Below are 20862 nucleotides of genomic sequence, written 5' to 3'. Positions count from 1 at the left end.
GATTCTTTCAAATTTCTCTGTTTAAAAAAGACAGGCATTTTATCCAGCCTTTCTTATTGTATCTTGGTCTCTCCTGTTTGGCTCTTGTCTCTTGGAGCCCTGCTCTTTTCTGAAGAGGACACTGAGGAGAAGTGGATCTGGTGGAAAGGGAAAGCAGAGGAAGCTGGGAGTGATGGAGGAAGGGGAAACTTTGTAGTTGGGTTGTAGTGTATAAAAAAAGTCTATTTTCACTAAAACCTTTTTAAAAATTAAGAATGAGACATATTTCCAATCTATTGACCCATTACTTAAGCTATATAAAAAAATTGTAACCAAAGTCAAGACTGTTTTTACTGTACTAGTTGTCAATTTGGCTGGGCTTGCTTTGGAGTGCTTGTTGAGGATACATAGTTTGTGAAACTGCCCTTATTAGCAACCTTAATTGACCAAGATCTGGAATGAGAATCCTACCTTCTAATAACATAGGAAATGAAGACCAGACCTCAGTTTATCATCATCCCAATTAAGACATCTGAGTAAGGTGACACAGCAAAGATACTATTTTGATATTGTCTTTTATCAGAAAATAGTTCTATAATGCTTTAAGATATTTACTCAGTTCTTTTTTTATTTTAAATTTTTTATTTAACTTTTATTAATTACACTTTATTCCTTTTGTATCCCCCCATAAGCCCCAACCTCCTCCCCTCCTGGTCCCACCCTCCCCCGCTTTCTGCATGCATGCCTCTCCCCAAGTCCACTGATAGGGGAGGTCCTCCTCTCCTTCTTTCTGATTTTTTTTTTTTGTTGTTGTTGTTCTTCTTCTTCTCAATGCAGTTTATTCAGGAACCTTAAACAATCTTCTGACCCTGGGGAAAGCCAGCCCACAGCTTAAAATAGCCTCTGGATAGCCAACCCCAGCATGCCTCGTGGGCAATGCAGATAGGTCCACATACATGGAAGCAAGCCAGATCCTCAGCCTTAGCCAAATATGGAGTTGTTTGTGACAGAGAGCACTCACCATCTGGAAGGTGGAAGGAGGAAACCAGCTCCATCTTTAAGGCGCGGCATTACACAGCTCTCTACAGTTCCCCCTTTTTGTTTTAGACGCATCAGGCAAGAGTAGAGGTCTGATCTCTGATATTAGAAATAAATTGGGACTTTGTACCGATGTTCATTTAGGTGTCATCCACCCAAAGAGCATCAGACCCGTCTGATACCTTTTTCTCAGGGGCAGGACCTGGGGCATCAACCCGCATGCAATCAGACATGCTCTTCTCTGGGTCCAAAGCGGCTGACCCTGAGTGCAGTGCTTAGCCTCGCATCCTGAGCGTAACATTTTAGCTTTTTATGGTAACCAACCATGCTTGGGGAGACTGTTCTGCTTCAATGGCTGTAAAGGCCTGAATGACCATGGCTGCATTACGCTGTTGTGAGACTCTAATCTTGCATATACACCACAGGCAAACCAAGGAGACCAACACCAGAAGGCCTGCTAACACTCCCATGCCCGCCCATTCCTTCAGATGATTCATGGCTGCAGCAATCCATGATGATAATCCTGTGGCTAGTCCTGTGTCCACTCTGGTACAATTTGCCGTAACAATGGCCACTCTCAGCTGCTCCATCATAGTATCGAATTCTTCATTCCAATTACCTAAAATATAGCTAGACAATTGTTTAGACAGATTTGCAGCACAGGAAAAATTCTCATATTGTATGCTAGTGACACAAAGTCCAGCATACTTTCATTGACAGCCAAGTTGAGCGATTTGCCATAGGGTATCAATTTGCTCCTGCACGAGGTCAGTCCTCTGATTGAACACCGTCAAGTCTCCTTTTAGTTGACCATTAATTCCTTTTTGTACATCTAAAGCATGAGCTACATTGGCTAAAAGATTATTTAGTGTCTGAGCAGTCTGCATAGTATGACTCATGGTTAATGCCGTGGTGGTAGCTCCAACAGCCGCCAATGAGATGGCAGTAACAATGGCGGCTGTAATTCCAAGATCCCTTTTCTGTCTGAAGAGAGTCATAGCGTGAGGGGCATCAACGGGCACAGGCACCCAGCGAGGCATGCGAGTAACCAGGGCATACCTAAATTCACTAGCATTCCGGAATTGGGCAAAAAAGCAAGTATCATTACCACAATTACTTGGCTCTATCTGGCTAACAATGAATAAAAATGGGGGTTATAAACAAACAGGTGTGGACTTATAGGAAATATTATAAGAAGCCTTAACCCCCTCGTTGGGACATCCTGCATCAGTTCTAGAACTAGCATTGGTGGTGTCCAAGGTCTGAGTAGGTTCAGGAGATCATTGCCCCCAGGGGCGAGACTTGCTCCATGTAAATTGACTAACTCCATGTTTTCCTCCACTTTTGAAAGTCATTTAAGGTTCTTAAATTATCTTTTCTTTTCTTTTTTTTTAATTTTTCATCAATTACACTTTATTCATTCTGCATCACCCCATAAGCCCCTCCCTCCTTCCCTCCCGAACCCACCCTCCTTCTCCTTTCTGCATGCATGCCACTCCCCAAGTCCACTGATAGGGGAGGTTCTCCTCTCCTTTCTGATCTTAGTCCATCAGTTCACATCAAAAGTGGCTGCATTGTCCTCTACTATGGCCTGGTAAGGCTGCTCCCCGCCAGGGGGAGGTGATCAAAGAGCAGGCCAGTCAGATTATGTCAGAGGCAGTCCCTCTTCACATTACTATGTAACCTACTTGGAGACTGAGCTGCCATGGGCTACATCTGTGCAGGGGTTCTAGGTTATCTCCATGAATAGACCTTGGTTGGAGTATGAGTCTCTGGGAAGTTCCCTGTGTTCAAATTTTCTTGTTCTGTTGCTCTCTTTGTGGAGGCCCTGTCCTCTCCAGCTCTTACTATTTCCCAGTCAGTTCTATACTCACTTGGAAGTCAATACTCACTTCCAAATTTTACATTTTATAAGGTAAATTTTACTAAAGTTTTATTTATTTCATACAGGCATGCCACAACACACTTGTGGGAACTGAGAGAGCTTCTTTTTTTTCTTTATTAATTATACTTTATTCACTTTGTATCGCCCCTGTGGTTTCCTCCCTCCTCCTGTCCCAATCCCTCCCTTCCTCCACCCTCTGCATGCATGCCCCACCCCAAGTGGACTGATAGGGGAGGACTTATTTTTCTTCCTTCTGTTCCTAGTCAATTAGGTCTCATCAGAAGTAGCTGCACTGTCTTCTTCTGTGGCCTGGTAAGGCTGCTTCCCCCTCAGGAGGAGGTAATTAAAGAGCAGGCAATCAGTTCATGTCAGAGACAGTCCCTGTTCCTATTACAATGGAACCCACTTGGACACTGAGCTGCCATGGGCTACATCTGTACAGGGGTCTTAGGTTATCTCCATGCATAGTCCTTGGTTGGCATATCAGTCTCAGGAAAGACCCCTATGCTCAGATTTTTTGGTTCTGTTGGAGAGAGCTTCTTGTAGTTGTCAATTGTCTCCTTCCACTGCGTAGCTTCTAGGGATCACACTCAGAACACCATGCTTGTGGGCAAGCACCGTTAGCCCCTTAAACCACCTTGCAAGCCCTCATGAGGTTAATTTAAGTTAAAATAAAACATTCTCAAAATTTAGAAGGATGATGTTTTGTTTTGTTGTTTTAGTTAAAGTAACAATGCTATGTAAGGTAAATTAAAACAACGGTTTCCGTTCAGAGATTCTTTTACACAACTGTTCAGCTATAATAATAGTTGGGCAAGAGAAAAAATTATTCTGTCTGTCTGTCCACATGCTCATGTGTCTGTCTGTCACCTAATATGCTTATAAATTAACAAGATAAAGTATTAATTCTTAAATTTAATAATTGAAGTCTAAGCATTCTCTCTTTCTCTTTTATCCTTTTCTCTCTCTCTCTCTCTCTCTCTCTCTCTCTCTCTGTGTGTGTGTATGAAACCTTGAAGCAGCATGAAGTATAGTAAAACTTTCAACAGAATTAAATGAGGGTAAATCAAAACTTGGATTTTGCAGGCAGCAAAAAATTTTTACTTAATTTACTACTTAACTAAAATTTACTTGCTCCTTTTTATTTTTTCACTTTACTTGTTTCTTTTCCTTAGCATTCTGTACATACAATGTTTATTTAATATCACATGCTTATGTAGTTTCACAGCACGTTATCTTCAAAGTGCTAAACACAAAAAATAAAATAACGCTTATTTCATGGAGATTGGTGAAGTCATAATAGAAAACTGAGATAACAAATTTCACTAATATAGAACTAATACAGTCTCATTTATTGATAGTGTTTTTGTAGCACAGAAGTTCCATAATGATTCAGTGCTTACTGAACTATAATTTTCCTTAGGCTTTTAAATATTTTGAAAAATGTGTTGACTTCTGGTTTTGACATTTAGTAACTATTTTTCTTGAAGCCCCTGATTTAGAATTTATGATTTCCGTAAAATGATTTAGGAAGTTGAGAGTTGATCGGGTCTCTGGATCATTGTGAGGTGATAGGCTATAACCAGAATGCTGTAGAATACTACAATTTAAATTGATCTTGTCTATCCTCTTCTCTAATATACCCAAGTAAGTATCCATGCTCTCTCTATTTCTACTTCTTTCTCTTTCTCTCTCTTACACATGTTCATGTATTCACACTTGCACCCACATACATCAAAGGAGGTGGATAAATGATAGATAGATAGATAGATAGATAGATAGATAGATAGATAGATAGATAATATATACATGCATACATACATACATACGCAGACAGACAAATTATCTTTTCCTCTTCCTCTACTATAGTTTAGTTGTATTCCTTGGATTTATTACTTTTCGTTTTGTGAGAGTCAGACTTCTGCTCACCAATTTAGTAAATATGAGGTAATTCTTCTTTCAGATCTTCCATGATATAAATTTTCTTTTGTTCTTCAGCTGTAGCAATTGTGTCATCTCATCCCAGGTGCACCTTCACTTTCAGAATAAAAGGAAAGATAATTCATAGATTCCGTTCTTTGAACATCACTAAAATTCAGACAGACCCCTTTTGACATTTTATTGAATACAGGGAATTAGAACATAAGAGCTGTGAAGGGTGAAAATAATTGCTGTGATTTCTGGGAGGTAAATCTTGTACTTAGTCTACACAGGGTTTTCTGCCAAGAAACAACTGAGGGGAAACACATCCCCCTTGAAAACTGATGTCAGTAATTAAGCTGGCCCACAGCACTTCCTGTATGCTTTTATTGCACTAGATTTGTGGAGGGTCTAATTATCTGTCAAATAAAGAAGGATTAGTCTCTTGGAGATTAATTAATCAACATGTGCAAATTACATTGTGGATAAGTGCTTTCACAAAGAGAAAGAAGGGAAGCTACCAGATTAACTACTCCAGCCTCACTCCTCATCTTGGCTTTCAGAATTCTCCTGAGGACCCTTTCTGAAATCTCTACAGTGAGACATCATGGCATTACTGAATCATCCTCCTTTCTGCAACTGTCTGGAGTTTAAACTGTCAGTTTTTCTGCCCAAGTATTTTCAACCAGATTTTCTTGCCTCTAATTTCTTTCACTTTTATCTTTCCCCTTACTCGGGTCCTATATTCACTGTACTCACACACAGATGGACACCTCTGCAAGTTAAACATGCAGGATTATCACCTTTCTATGCAAAAGCTCAGATAAATAGAACTGCAGGAAATCTCTAAGTAGTTCTCACAGTCTTTGCAAGTGCTGAGTTTACTTAGCTGCAAAGATAAAGATCATGCTTCAAAGGTCCAGAAAACAAATATAATGTCTGTCATCCAACAGGCATTTTTGGCCTCCCTTATAAGGAGTCTTCAATTCTTACAACGTGCCAAATGTGATTTCTGACACTTGGGAATCATCTGTAAACAAAGGAGACACAGTTTTATGAAATTCACATCTATCAAAGTAAATTATACTATAAAACACTAATGAACATGGGCATTATAAAGAACCTTTGAAAGTGATGAAAATGTAACCAGTCAGAATGTCAGACAAGAATTGTAGGGCTGGGCAGAGTGTGTAAGTTGCATTGTTGTATAAGTTGGTCAGAGTAGATCTCATTAAACATATGAGATTTGTTATGATTAGTTATGATATTTCCCCTCCCCAAAAATATTTTCAAAAGAAACAATTGGATTGTATTTGATAAAGTTAAATAATGATCCTACTTTTCTCCTAGTAAATGAAAACTAATTCACACAAATATATATAGATATATATATATGATATAAATAAACATACAGATGAAATAGTAAATCAAGCCACAGATCAATGTAACAGGATGAACAGTCAAAATACAGAACTGGAGGAAATGTCCAAGATAAGAATAAGATGAGGTTAATGAGTAACAAGTGCTAAGGACCATTCAAATCGTGCATCCTGTATAGTCGTGGGAGTTTATATTAAGTGGCATGGTGGTTAGGTATACATTTTTCTGGGCTTTTGAGCAGACGAATACTGTGATGTTATACTTCTTGACGGTCACAGTAAATTCTATATTCAATAAAAGACTATGGAGACAAGTATAGAACCAGAAGCCTGAATGAAGCCAGTCACAGTGGAAACCTATGGTATAATGTGATCTGTGAGCCATCTGGCAGCATAGTAAAAATCAAGAGTGCTCACGGATGTGTTTGGGAGGCAGTGTCTGTATTAGTTACTGGGGGATTTTGTATGAAACATGAAACAAAGTAAAAAGAATCAAACATGACTCAGGTTTCCCCTCTGAGAGGTGGAGAACTGGAAGGGGTCATTGAGGCAGAGGTAGATCAGAGGCTGGATGTTGAGTGGATGGAATTTCATATATAGAATAAACATTCATGATGTAAAGTTACATAAAATAGTCTAGCTACAGAACTTGAGAATCGTTACAATATAGTCAGAATCTAGACCCCATATCAATAACCGGGACTAGAAGACTTGGGAGAGTAAAGGCAGACAAGAAGACATGGGCACCATGGTGATGAGATTTACCATGTTAAGAGACTAAATATTAAGAGGAACCAGTTCCCAAGGTCGAAAAGTTTTCAATGAAACAGAAACAAAGAAATAACTACATGAAGGCAAGCAATGAAAACACTGTGAGGCAAAAAAAAACAAATAAGATAAAAACTAATAGTTACTGTGATAAGCTAATTAATTAAATAGTATACGTTAACAAAAGATATAATGCTTTAATTATTTTCACTTTTTTGTAAATTGAAATCATTAGAGAAAATTTGAAAGTGAGCCCTAGGATGTTGTTTGTTAAGAATGAGTTTCAGTATGGTAACTAGATCTCAGAGCAAGTAAAGATACAAGTATCTAATAATTTTCCTTCTTTAACTCTCAGACATGGAACAATTAATTTAATAACTCTAAGTCCATTCATCTCCATAATAAGAGAAAGAAACATAAGACTCCTAGGGATCTTGCACTGCGACACATTTTCATGATTTAAAGATAAAATACCCATAATCTACTAGCCAGTAACATTGCTTTCATTCTTTAAATGTTGTCTTTTGTTCCTAAATTCTTAGGGCTACAAATTTAGTCATATGAATTTATTTCTCTATTAATAATTGAAGTTTTCTAGATGTGTCCAGGTTTGTGTTAGAAAAAAAAATTGAAAGTGCTTAAAATTTAATTTAACATGTAAATTTAATCCACACTTGAACAGTCAAAATGTATGGGTGCGCATTCAATGCCTTTAATACATTTATTGAGTTGATGACTCAACTCTAAGAGTTCTTGCCATTGCCTCTTCTTCCTAAGATGCTACTTGATGGAAAGATGTACCAAAGGCTTTCAGGATGTCCTGGCAAAGGATAGTGTCCCCAAATAGCAAAGATATTTTTTTGCATCCTTGATGAACTTGACTATAAAATGACAGGTCTTGGAAACTGTGGGTAGATAATGTAAGGTTTTAAGTCCATAAAATAGGTGGGTGTTTCTTAGTACTAACTTTACAAATGTAAAACTAGTTAATTAATGATTCTTTCTCTGTCTCTATTTGGTTAGAGCCAGGATAAGTTACTTAGCCACACCTTTACCTTCTTGGGATATGAGGAATCCCCTAAGGGCTAGTCCTGTCTCCCCTACAGGTCTAGTCACTGTTATTTCACTGTACTCCTTTAAAGTATTCTGTCCTCATGATGATCATAAACAACACTATTGTTCAAGATTCAACATTAGTTCCTCAGCAACAGTGTAAGTGCCTCTAACCATAAGCAGGAAAACTGAGGTCCTATCTATGCTATTTAGAAATTGAGACTAACTCAGGAGAACTAAATCCAATGTTATCCCCAACATGCACATATATACACAACACAAACACTCTCTCTCTCTTTCTCTCTCTCTCTCTCTCTCTCTCTCTCTCTCTCTCTCTCTCTCACACACACACACACACACACACACACACACACACACCTTTGTCTATCTTCCAGTCTCACTGAGTCCACTGGCATGAGCCCATTTCACGCCATGGAAAGGCACTAAATCCTTAGTGTTCACTCATAATTAGTAATCTTCTCCTCCATATTTTGGTTCAAAACATAAAAATAAACTCAAATCACAAACTCCTCCCATCTCTCTCTTCTACTGCTTGACCCCAGAGACTAGTGGGTCTTGCATTGATTAGTCCTCCTTCCTCCTGCTTCAAAGGTGAAAAAACACTCTGCTGTTTATGTGATAAGAAATTTGGGTGTTTTAAACAATATCACAGAAAATTCTCATTTGCAAAGCCTAGCTTTCATCATCATTTCATTGTTGCATAAATCATGCTTTGGGAGCCAGACCCTACTATGTCTGCATCATTGCACCAATATTATTAATCTCCAGCACCAACTTCTCTGACAAGGGATGGATGATCAGCTTGACAGGAGAAAAATGCCTCACAGAGAACTGAAAACTGCAAAGCATCTCAACATTTAACCAAATGTGCCTCCGTTGTGAAGAAAAGCTCAAAATGAAGCTCCTTACAAAACTACATAACAACTCCTCACATAATGCAGTATCCAAATAATGAGATGATAGATTGATAAAGATTCACCAGCGTTTGATGGTTCTATGTCTTGTGTATTGAGGCTATCTAAAAGAAAACCCCTGCTTATTTCACAGGGTAACAGGGAGGAAGGCTACGCAGATCCTGCAATGGCTGCTCAGGATGCCATGGTAACTGGACCTGACTCTCCACCTGACTAACAGAGAGTTTGGTAAAGGGAGGCTGGTTCTGATGCCCTATCTGGGGGTGTGAATTTGCAGGTGCTCTGGGAAGCCTGCCAGCAGAAGACTGGGGAACATAAAACCATGCTGCAGATGATCTTGTGCAACAAGAGCTACCCACAGCTCTGGCTGGGTAACTAAAAACACGCTGTTTACAGCTATTTAACCAATTGAGAGACATACAAGTAACTAGGATAAAAGAGGAAATGTCACCCAGAAATAGAGAAAAGCCAGTTAGTGCTCTGAATTATGTCTATACAGTGTGCCTCGTTTAATGACTCCACTAAGGAGTAAAGCTCTGCCACCATTTAATTTCTTTCCAATAACTAAACTCTGTAGCTTTCGAATACTGACTCTAAAAAATTACCTATTTAGATATACTAGCTATTTCTTAGCAGATACATTATACTGTATTTTGAATAGTCTCTAGTGAGCTTACTGTGGCCAGCCTATGTGTCAAGGTCTTTGTTACAGACAATGTGATTTATGAAATATCAATAGAACCTATTGGTCTTCAAGATGTGCTCACATTAACCTACACTTGACTTCCTCTAGACTCTGAACCTTCCCTCTTCCCTCATTAGAAAAACAAATTAAGTACAATTAAATGAAACATAAAGTCCTATCAATTTTTTTAGCAACAACCTGCTCTAATTCAACTATGCCTCTTTTATTTTGTGTCACTTAAAGATTAATACTAATGATAGCAATACTTCTTCACATCTAAATTGAAATGGCTGAGGATAAAGCTAGCTGAGTAAATTTTTTAAAGAAGAAAGTTTAATTGAACATTATTTTATGCTAATAAATGAAACCATTAATGATAATCTCCTATTTCTCAAAATAGCTCTTCTAACCTCTATTTCTCAACATCACTCATTGGATTTTTTTTTTACCTAAATTTTATATTTAAATCCTAACAATTATTATTCATGTTCTCTGGAATGTCTCATAGACAATAGCTCACCCTAGGCTTTCCCTCCATCTAAATCAGCCCTGAGTCAATGAGTCCCACTGCAGGTGACCATTGTTCCCCAGCACAGCAATAGTAGGTCTTTGTGGTTCAGTATCCGTGCACATTTTAGCATCTCATAGGGTCTATACTTGATGCAAAGAGGAGAAACGTCATCATGATGGGTCGCAGTACGAGGAAATATTTCTGAGACTTACTTTTGCTATGTATAGTAATCTAACTAGCGTTCAGGCTTTAAGTTTATAATATTTATGAAAATTCCTTTTGAGTTACAACAATTTCTTGAAGTTTTCCAGGAATTTCAAAATATTTCTGGTCAAGACCTGGTGGATGCCATCAATGACTGTTACGATGGCTACTTCCAGGAGCTGCTGGTTGCAATTGGTAAGCTGAATTTTGTATGATGGACATTTCACAGTCAGTGTTGACTGGCTCCGTCTGGGTTAAATGTGTGTGAGTAGCATCTTAATTGAAGTATTTTCTTCAGTGCAATTATGTGAAAGATCCATTAATTCTAGGAAAGTCCATCAGCTAGTGGTTCGATGCAATGAACCAGCAACCTGGAGACAACCTAATGAAGTGGCATCTATTCCCTAAGAACAGGCTCAACTTCCATATGAGAAAAGTCTCGAGTGCCCTGCCTCAGGAAGCGACTTCTCACAGTCTTAAATCTGTTAGGATTATTGACTTCTACCTCCCTTCCAGGAGCAGATAAATGCTAATAGTATGACTATTTTCTTGTCTCCAAGAAGAAAGGTGATTTTTTTTTAATTTTGATTTTGATGGTTCCTTAAATTTTTACTATCTTTAATAAACTTGCTTTTAGAAATAAATCTTATCACCCCAAAATGTTAGTTAGCAGTGGGTTCTCGAGGTTCTCAGAAATTATATACCCATTGCATAAAAGGCTATGACTCTTATTCAGAAAAACTATTCCAGTGTTCACACTACCATTTACTCTGTGGTTTTGACAGTACACATTCCAGAAAATGTATACAAAGAGTCATTGTGAAATATCCTACAATAGATGCATCAAATGAACACTGATATATGTGCTGAATAAATAATCATTTTGAGTTTTTCATTTCAAGAATGTCTTGGTATGAAGCGAAAAGTTTGGTCACAGGATTTTTTTGTTTTGTTTTGTTTTTCTTTATTATTATTCTTATTACAATTTTTTCACTTTGTATTCCTGCTGTAGCCCTTTTCCTTATCTCCTCCCAGTCCAACCCTTCCTCTCACTCCTTCCTCCATGTCCCTCCCCTAGTTCACTGATAGGGGAGGTCCTCCTCCCTAACTACCTGACCCTAGGCTATCAGGTCTCATCAGGACTGACTGCATCCTCTTCCTCTGTAGCCTGGTAAGGCTGCACCTGCAGGTGGAGGTGATCAAAGGGCCAGACGCAGAGACCATGTCAGAGAAAGCCCTGTTCCCCTTACTAGGGTACCTACATGGAGACTGTGCTGCCCATGGACTACATCTGAGCAAAGAGTTTTGGTCTTCTCCATGTATGGTCCTTGGTTGATTCATCAGTCTTTGCAGGCCCCCCTGGACCCAGATTTTTTGGCTCTGTTGGTCTCCTTGTGGAGTTCTTGTCCTCTCCAGATTTTTGTACCTCCCCCTTGTTTCATAAGATTCCTTGCACTCTGCCCGAAGTTTGGCTATGGGTCTCAGCATCTGCTGCAATACCCTGATCAATAGAGTCTTTCAGAGACCTCCTGTGGAAGACTCCTGTCCTGTTCCCTGTCTTCTCCTACTTCTGGTGTCTATCTTGTTTGCCCTTCTTAATAGGATTGAGCATCTTCCCTAGGCTCTTCCTTGTTTAGGTTCTTTAAGACTATAAATTTTAGTATATTTATCCTATAGTATATGGTTAATATCCAGTAATAAGTGAGTATATACCATGTGTGTCTTTCTGCTTCTGGGTTACCTCACTCAGGATGATCTTTTTTAGTTTCATCCATTTGCCTGTAAATTTCATCATTTCCTTGTTTTTAATTGCTGAGTAGTATTCCATTGTGTAAATGTACGACAATTTCTGTATCCATTCTTCAATTGAGGGACATCTAGTTGTTTCCAGATTGTGACTATTATGAATAAAGCTTCTATGAACATAGTTGAGCAAATGTCCTTGTTGAATGGTGGAGCATTCACCATTTGGGTATATGCCCAGAAGTGGTGCAGATGGATCTTGAGGTAGCACTATCCATAACTTTCTGAGAAAGTACCAGACTGAGTTCCAAAGTGGTTGTGCAAATTTACATTCCCACCAGCAATGGAGGAGGGTTCCCCTTTCTCCACATCCTCTCCAGTATGTTTCATCCCAGAAGTTTTTAATCTTAGCCATTCTGATGGGTGTAATGTGGAATCTCAGGGTCATTTTGATTTGCCTTTCCTGGATGAGTAAAGATGTTGAGCATTTCTTAAAGTGTTTCACTGCCATTGGTCACAGGATTTGTATTAATTATCTAGTAAGAGATTTTAAAGCAAGCACCCTATGAAAAGGATTTGGTGGATTTTATGAAACCGCCAAAAGATATGTGATATGATGGCTTTGGCCTATGAATATTTCTGAGTAATATATCCACAGATAGACATAGAGATAAAAATAGATACATATCATCAAATTTCTAATAAGTATAATACTTATATGTCACATGTCACCTAATTAGCAATAGAGTTAGAGGAGAATGCCTGTCATCAAAATCTCAAAGCACTCCAAACTGTTACCACAAAACAGTGGTATGAGGGAATGGGCAGTGGACATCAGGAGCACCAGGAAAAACTTATCTGGTTCTTTCTATAGTCACTCTATCAATCAATCAATATTGAATGAGCACCTACCGTGTTTCTAATTTGGGTACGAAGAGAGAATAAGAAATCGACAAAACCAAAAATAACAACAGAAGCCCATACTCTCCGGGAGCTCACCTTCCAGAGAAGACTCAAGATTAGTTATCAGGTTGACTTTTCTCTGTAATAAAAATAAGTTGAAAATGTGGTCTCATGATCTAAAATAATTACTTGAACTGAAAAGAAACACTAATATGATTTTATTTTGAAGAGAAATTATGGTTTCCCATTATTTTACTCATTTATGTAATTAGTCTATTTCTTTTTCAAATAAGGACTAATTGCTGGACTACAGTCTCAACTGATATTTAACAGAGACAACTGTTGGGTAGGTTCCAGGTTGTTCAAAGTCCTGGAAAGTATAATCAAACAATATCTAAAACTGGACAAGACACGTTATATTTGCTAGTTTCTCCTTAAAGGGTCTCCATTCTATTTACAAATCTAAAAATGATCTTATACCACTCAAAGAACTGCTTGTCTAGGCCAGTTTTAGAGGCTATTTGAATAGGTGGCATTCAGGAAGATGAACGGAATGTATATGTTTGATTTTATATTTAACACCGCATCTTTAAAAATTAGTAATAGTGGTCATGCATTCAGTGGAGAACATCTGTCATTATAAATATGATACTGACATTATCTTTTTAATACAGTGTGGCTAGTGTTACCAATTCTAAGAATTGAAATTATAATGCAGTGTGATGATTCCAGCAGAATGTCAGAGTGCTCTATTTGTTTCCCAGCTCCAGAAAAATTACATCTTGTCATTCAAATGTCTTCCTTGCTTTCTAGTTCGCTGTGTCCAGGACAAAGCAAGCTATTTTGCTTATAAATTATACAGAGCAATCCATGTAAGTATAACACATAATTTTAAATTTATTTAAAATTAATATCTATTATTTTTTATTTCAAAGAAAAATGTGCTCAAGTTAAAAGAAACAAGTTAAACACGAATAGCTAAATTCATCAAATACAGATAATCTGTTCTTTCTACAACACAAACACCTAAGACATATGGGACTGTAGGGTATATATCCTTCATTCAGTATTTATTATTTATTTAAACTGAAAACCCAAGTGCATTTTTTTCAAACACCCCACATCATACACATTCAAACACAGATTCCATGGCAGAAAATGCCAAATCATAGTAAACCCCCAAAAACTATATTTTTGAAGTTGAAAACAAAATGATACCAGTTATTTTTAAATGTGCTATATGTCAAAAGCATTTCAAAATATTTAACAACAATAAAATTACACACAATGTAATTTTAAAAAATTAAAGAAACAATCTCATAGGTTGTTGTACATGTCATAACTCTGAAATAATAAAAGAAAATTTTATTAAAATAATCCAATACTATAGTGATTTGAACAGAGTATATAATTTTAATGAGAATATTCTTTTTAAAAATTTTTTTTAATTTTTTATTTAACTTTTATTAATTACACTTTATTCATTTTGTATCCCCCCATAAGCCCCTCCCTCCTCCCCTCCCGGTTCCACCCTCCCCCCCCTTTCTGCATGCATGCCCCTCCCCAAGTCCACTGATAGGGGAGGTCCCCCTCTCCTTCTTTCTGATCTTAGTCTATCAGTTCTCATCAGAAGTGGCTGCATTGTCAGGGTTCTAGGTTATCTCCATGAATAGTCCTTGGTTGGAGTATGAGTCTCTGGGAAGTTTCCTGTGTTCAAATTTTCTTGTTCTGTTGCTCTCCTTGTGGAGTTCCTGTCCTCTCCAGCTCTTACTATTTCCCACTTCTTACATAAAATTCCATTCACTCTGAGAATATTCTTAAAGCAATTTATTTCTCATTAATACATATTAATTGTACAACATAACAGGATTCATTGTGACATTTTCATACATGTATGTAAAATATTAGCGAAGACAATTTTACAGGCCAACTTCTTGATATTTTCCCACACATTGGGGGAATATGCTAATAGTTCAGAATAGTATATTATGTGTCTTATTCCTAGGAAATAGCTTATGCGTAAGAATCCACATAGCTTCAGAACGCAGAAGAAAAGTCAGTGTTCTTTGGTTTGTCAAAACAGCATCTTGAACAATGCTGTAACATGGTTCATCAACTCCCCTCCAGCGAGCCATGACTGTAACAACAGCCTGAAGCCTTCCCTGTGAATGTCCCTGGGCAAACAATCAGTTATTCTGGTTTCTGCTATGCCCTCACTCAAGGAGACTTCTTCTAACAGCTTAGGAAATTAAATTATACTATCTTGTTCTAGGGAGAAAAAAAAAAGCTCTTGTATTGAACAACAGTTTGGGGTTAAAGCAGATTATGTATAAATAATCAAAAGGTTCTCCTATGAGTAGCTGGATTATCAAACAATTGTCAACAAGCTCGTTTTACCACCCCTAAAGCTTTTGTCTGTCATAAAGAAACTTCCAGTGACCTACATTTTTTAAAGTAAAAATCTTGGTCAGATCATTTGTGTTAATCACCTCAAATTATGAAGTCAGTTAATAGAATTACACTCAAAACACTGCAAGAACTCAGTGGATAGCTCTCCCCCCCCCACCCTCATGGGATACCTGTATTTTATTTTTTTCCACTATTTTTTAATTTTTATTTTTTAATATTAATCACAGGTTATTTACTTTGTATCCCAGCCATAGCCCCCTCTCTTATTCCCTCCCATTTCCACCCTCCATTCCTCATCTCCTCCCTGTCTCTTTCCAAGTCCACTGATAGGGGAGGACCTCCTCCCCTTCCATCTGTTCCAGCTATACCACTCCTAGGCATATATCCAAAAGATGCTCAAGTACACAACAAGGACGTTTACTCAACCATGTTTGTAGTAGCTTTATTTGTAATAGCCAGAACCTGGAAACAACCCAGATTTCCATCAACGAAAGAATGGATACAGAAATTGTAGTACTTTTACACAATGGAATACTACTCATCAATTAAAAATGAGGAAATCATGAAATTTGCAAGCAAATGGTGGGATCTAGAAACGATCATCCTGAGTGAGGTATCCCAGGAGCAGAAAGGCACACATGCTATATACTCACTTATTTAGTCCTATAAGATAGGATAAGTATACTAAAATATATTCACCTAAAGAAATGGATAGCTCTTTTGACGGCCTCTCCCGGATGGGAGAGCAGCCTTGCCAGGAGGACAGTGCAGCCAGTTCTGATGAGACAGGATAAGCTAGGGTCAAATGGAAGGGGAAGAGGACCTCCCCCCCTATCCGTGGACTTGTACAGGGGCATAGTAGGAGATGAAGGAGGGAAGGTGGGATTAGAGCAGAAAAGGAAGGGGACTACATCAGGGATACAAAGTGAATAAACTGTAATTAATATAAAAAATAAAAATTAAAAAACAAAACAACAACAACAACAAAGAGTGACTCTGATAATTAGATTTTGGTCAAAAGATAGAAAATGACCGTAAGTCAAAAGTAATAATGGCAAAGGATACAATCTACACATTAGTATTAATGGGAAGTATTAGTATTAAATGGGAAGGTATAAATTTGTATCTGTTTTGACATTAAATATTTTTAAAAGAAAAAAAAAATGGATTATGTGAGTGGCCAGCAGATGTCACCATTATTCCGTTTCAAACACATTTGAAATATCCCCGTGGAGAAGCTTCAGGTATCCCATAGCTGTGACAACAGTGTGGGGGCCTGTGGGCACACAAGAAAATTGCTACTGAGGAGGAAGTCTGTCCATGTTAAAGCACTGTTAAAGCAGGCTGTAAAGTACTGTTTTCTCTTGCCACCCTTCTGCGACTTTTAGGACTTTGGCTTCCACAATAAAACTGTCATCAGGATTCTAATCTCCAGAAGTGAAATAGATCTGATGACCATAAGAAAACGTTACAAAGAGAGATTTGGAAAATCTCTCTTTCATGACATCAGAGTAAGTCTACTCTTCATGATTTACTTTACCTCACTTTTTATTCTTTCTGGGCCGAAAATAAAAGCTTTAAACAACTTGCTGTGGGGATCTAAAAAGCTCCATGTCTGACAATGATGACTGACTTGAAGAATTCAGACAGCTTTCAGAACAGTTAACGAGTGTTAGCCTGTACAATAAAACCTTTTGATCTTTGCTTTTAAGCGAAAATTTTCACTTAATCGTAGAAAATATTCCCTCCCTATGACTGTGCTTCCAGGTTTCAGTTCTGAGGTGAAAAACACAGGACCAGCTGGGTGTGGCAGCTCACCTGCAGTTCACCTGCGACCCTAGATCTACTGAGGTTAGGGCAGGAAAGTCAAGACTTTGAGGTCACCCTCAGCGACAAAGCAACTGAGTTTAGGATGGACTACCCAAAACCTTGCCCGAAAACACAAGCAAACAAACAAGCAAAAATCAAACTGAGGATCAGGAAAACAGTATTTTGCTGCTGGAACGCATTAACTGTGGGAAGGGTTCCTACCTTGCTGCAACACTCCTCCTACCATCATAGAAGGCAAGGCAGCCAGCCCGATGCCATCGGCTGCCAGTTCAGAGCCATTTATTACTAAATATGTAAACCTCTACATGACCAGTCACTTCACCCACCAATCAGACGGCAAGAAAATAATAATTCAAAAATAAGCAAGCCATTTTCTCACTCTGATCTTTCTAAATTTTGTTAAATGCTTTATATAACTTGGGAAAAATGAAATACATGGGACATCTATGTAATTTGAGGGTGTGGTGTAAAATGAATACGTTCAGGGTTTTTTTTATCCAAAAAAAAAAAAAATAAGAAATCAAAAAGATTTTCCAGATGGAGAAAATAGGGCATTGGAACATACACAATACTTGAGACTATGTCTTACTTTATACTGTCACATTGTTTTCAAGTGAAATGCTCAGCCACAAGAAAGAACATTTTAGCTCATTTAATTATTCAAGTTATAACTCTCAACATCTCAAAGATTGAAGCTACCAAATCTAGAAAGCTTTCTCGGCCGTTGTAGGAGCAAAGTAGTTCTAAGAAATTGATGAATCATTTAAAAATCAAACTGTGTTGTGTTTTGTTTGTTTGGTTGGTTTTTTTTTACCTTTGATAAAATGTCATTCTGTCTACCTTGAAAACCCTAAGCTATTAGTGGTGACCACCATGTACTATTGATTCAGAACTCAGTTTCTAAGTAAATAAGCTATTAGTGGTGACCAGCACGTACTGCTGGTTCAGAACTCAGTTTCTAAGTAAATAATCTTGCTCATGTACACTACTTTAACTATGCCTAGCAACATCAAAGACAAGTTAGAATAATGCAGTGTTACCATATACTTTTATATCTGTGAGTATTAATTACCAACTTTGTGTAAAAGGGTACTAATACATTAAATAATCTTTATGGAAATGGATCTTATAATGATATTCATTCAGCCATCTGGTCTGGAATATTTAGAAATGATGAAAGAACATAAAAAGGAAGAAAACTGCCCTGATTCTCTGCCACAGACACCCAGTAATTAGATATTTCTAGGCCCTAGTATGTCTGGAAATCTTCTACAGATTCATACAACAAAACGTTTATCCTAAAGAAATGGTGTTACAAGATTGGCTTTTGAGAGTTAAGTCATAAACGTAGAACCCATAAGTGGGGCTGTTTTCCTTATTGAAAAAACCTCCAGGATTCTCCTTTGTACCTTCTGTCATGCCAGGCTAAAATCTGTGAAGTATTCTCGCAGTAACAAGAAATGTCATCTGGATTTCCCATTCTTTCTAATAAACTGCTGATATTTTAAGCTACCTCACTTGTAAAAGCTCTAGTGGACTAGCATAGCCACTGTTGATCTTTTTCAAAGTACATAACGTTAATGTTTTGTTGTTGAAAGGATTTTATTAACTCAGGTCATCCCGTATAAAGCATACCGTGAAACAGAAAAACAGTCTCAGAGGATGATGCATTTTTCAACTTTTCATTGTTTTATGTAACAATATGGGGCATATATTGTTAGCCTAAATCTCCATGCTCATCCATAACTGATGATAATTTTTAATTTATTTCTTAACATAGCACTGCTGAATGAAACAGTGTATTTTCAAATCTTTTGAGACAAATTGGCAATGTCCAGTGTCTACATTGATTTACTATAGTATTAATATTAGAGTACCAATTCCTAAAGCTGAAGAGAAGACTCACTGTAACAGAAGTCATTGTGCTCATAAATACACATTAAATTTCTATCAGCTTTATATAAAACATATTATATCAACTAAAATCAGTATTTTAATAATTTAATAAGTTCACTTTGAATAGTGCTCAGAAAAATCTTTAGACAAAAAGAATTAATAATTTTATGAAGGGTAATGGTCCATGAATATTTCGTACAGCAATTATAAAAAATTATAGCTGACTTTTAGAAACAGGAAGAGATTTGATTTTTAATTGCCTGTATTTTTTTTCTTTCCAGAATTTTGCTTCAGGGCACTATGAGAAAGCACTGCTTGCCATCTGTGCTGGTGATGTAGAAGACTACTAAAATACATCAAACAGGGGAAGATTTGAAGGTCATGAAATCTTCTTCATACATACCTCAGACATAGATTGTTGGATTTGTCCTGTTATTGACACTGAAACAAAACTGTAGAATCCTATTCTTCTTCTGTCTCTAAAATCATTGAGATGAGAAAAAAAAAATCTACCATTGAAAAATGTCATCCTGGATTTGCACCTCTTACTCAATTCGTAATTAATTAAATTGTGTATGGTGGAATAAGAAAGGTATTGCATTGGAGTACATTTTATTTCATTGAACTGTCAGTTCCTAGAAGAAAGTCTGCTCGTGACTGTCTTTTGTGGAACCATCCTTAGTTTGTGACCACCCTCCATAGTGAGAGATTGCTTTCAGTGAGTGACCACCCTCCCTGTGTGACCTCTGAGGAACTGACTGGACTCCGACAAAAACATAAAAAAGCTGAAATGATTCCCTAGAATATCCTTTAAAGGAAAATAGATAATTGAAAGGAAAGTAAGTGTAGCAAGAGGTATACTTACTGGGCTAGTGGTACAGGAAACTTGAATGGAAAAGTCAGGGTTCATAAGCATCTGTGTGTATACCTTGATTTTATTAAAGCCACTGCTGTAAAGATAAATTGACTATTTTTAAAAAGTTATTTCTTTAATTTTGGAGGAAGGCTGGGCACGTGAGGACCATGGCACATATGTAAAGGCCAGAGGACATGACTGGTAGTCAGTTTTCCTTTGGTCTCTGGAGATCAAAATCAGCCACTTGTTCAATGAATGCCAGAAAAGTCATTGCTCAATATATATAATTTTCAATTTAAAATATATTTACATTATTGCCCCCTTCTCTTTCCTTTCTCCAAGCCCCAACGGTGCAATTGCCTTGCATTCCTCTTTTTCTTTAATTTATGGTGTGTGTGTGTGTTCTCGCATGCACGCACATGTTCCCAAATATATGAATACAGTCTGCTCAGTCCATATGATACTTCCATATATATGACATGAGGGCTAAACAAATCTCATGGAAAGCTAATTGGTGGTTCTTCTCAGGGGAAACCTATTTCACCTGCTCTCAACATTCCTTAGTTGCCTACAGTGTTTTTCTAGGACCGGGGTGTAAATGCTTTTCTTTCCTGAGATGAAGAGATGAGATCCATTACCAAATGTCTGTACAGTTTAATCTTCTGCAAGCCCGGACCTTGAAGGCTTCAGCTTCTGGCCTCCATTTGCTAACCTACGCCTGGAATGTTTTGAGTCTCTCAGACTTACTGCCAAATAAGCTCACCCTTTCTAGTGATTTCTGAGCTCTGGCTGGCTGGTTCAACTCAGCTGTTCTGGCTCAAAACTCATCTCCACACTGACTGATTTAAACTGGCTTCTCTCTGCTTCT

At 37.6% G+C, this 20862-nt stretch overlaps 1 protein-coding gene across 2 annotated transcripts in view; it reads left to right on the top strand.

Annotated features, from left to right (window-relative positions):
- Positions 1-20063, top strand: part of Anxa10 (annexin A10) — a 72407-nt gene extending 52344 nt beyond the window's left edge. The window contains exons 7-12 of one of the 2 annotated variants that reach the window (XM_060381284.1): positions 9091-9144; positions 9235-9328; positions 10457-10552; positions 13817-13875; positions 16801-16923; positions 19420-20061. In XM_060381284.1, the coding sequence (XP_060237267.1) occupies positions 9091-9144; positions 9235-9328; positions 10457-10552; positions 13817-13875; positions 16801-16923; positions 19420-19488 (495 nt within the window). In that variant the 3' untranslated portion in view covers positions 19489-20061. Of the gene's footprint in view, positions 1-9090; positions 9145-9234; positions 9329-10456; positions 10553-13816; positions 13876-16800; positions 16924-19419 lie in introns of both variants that reach the window. The other variant, XM_060381285.1, reaches the window with a different exon arrangement.
- The last annotated feature ends 799 nt before the right edge of the window (positions 20064-20862 follow it).

This window comes from Meriones unguiculatus, chromosome 4, assembly GCF_030254825.1.
Source record: "Meriones unguiculatus strain TT.TT164.6M chromosome 4, Bangor_MerUng_6.1, whole genome shotgun sequence".
NCBI classification, from domain to species: Eukaryota; Metazoa; Chordata; class Mammalia; order Rodentia; family Muridae; genus Meriones; species Meriones unguiculatus.
This window is presented reverse-complemented; position numbering and strand designations above follow the sequence as displayed.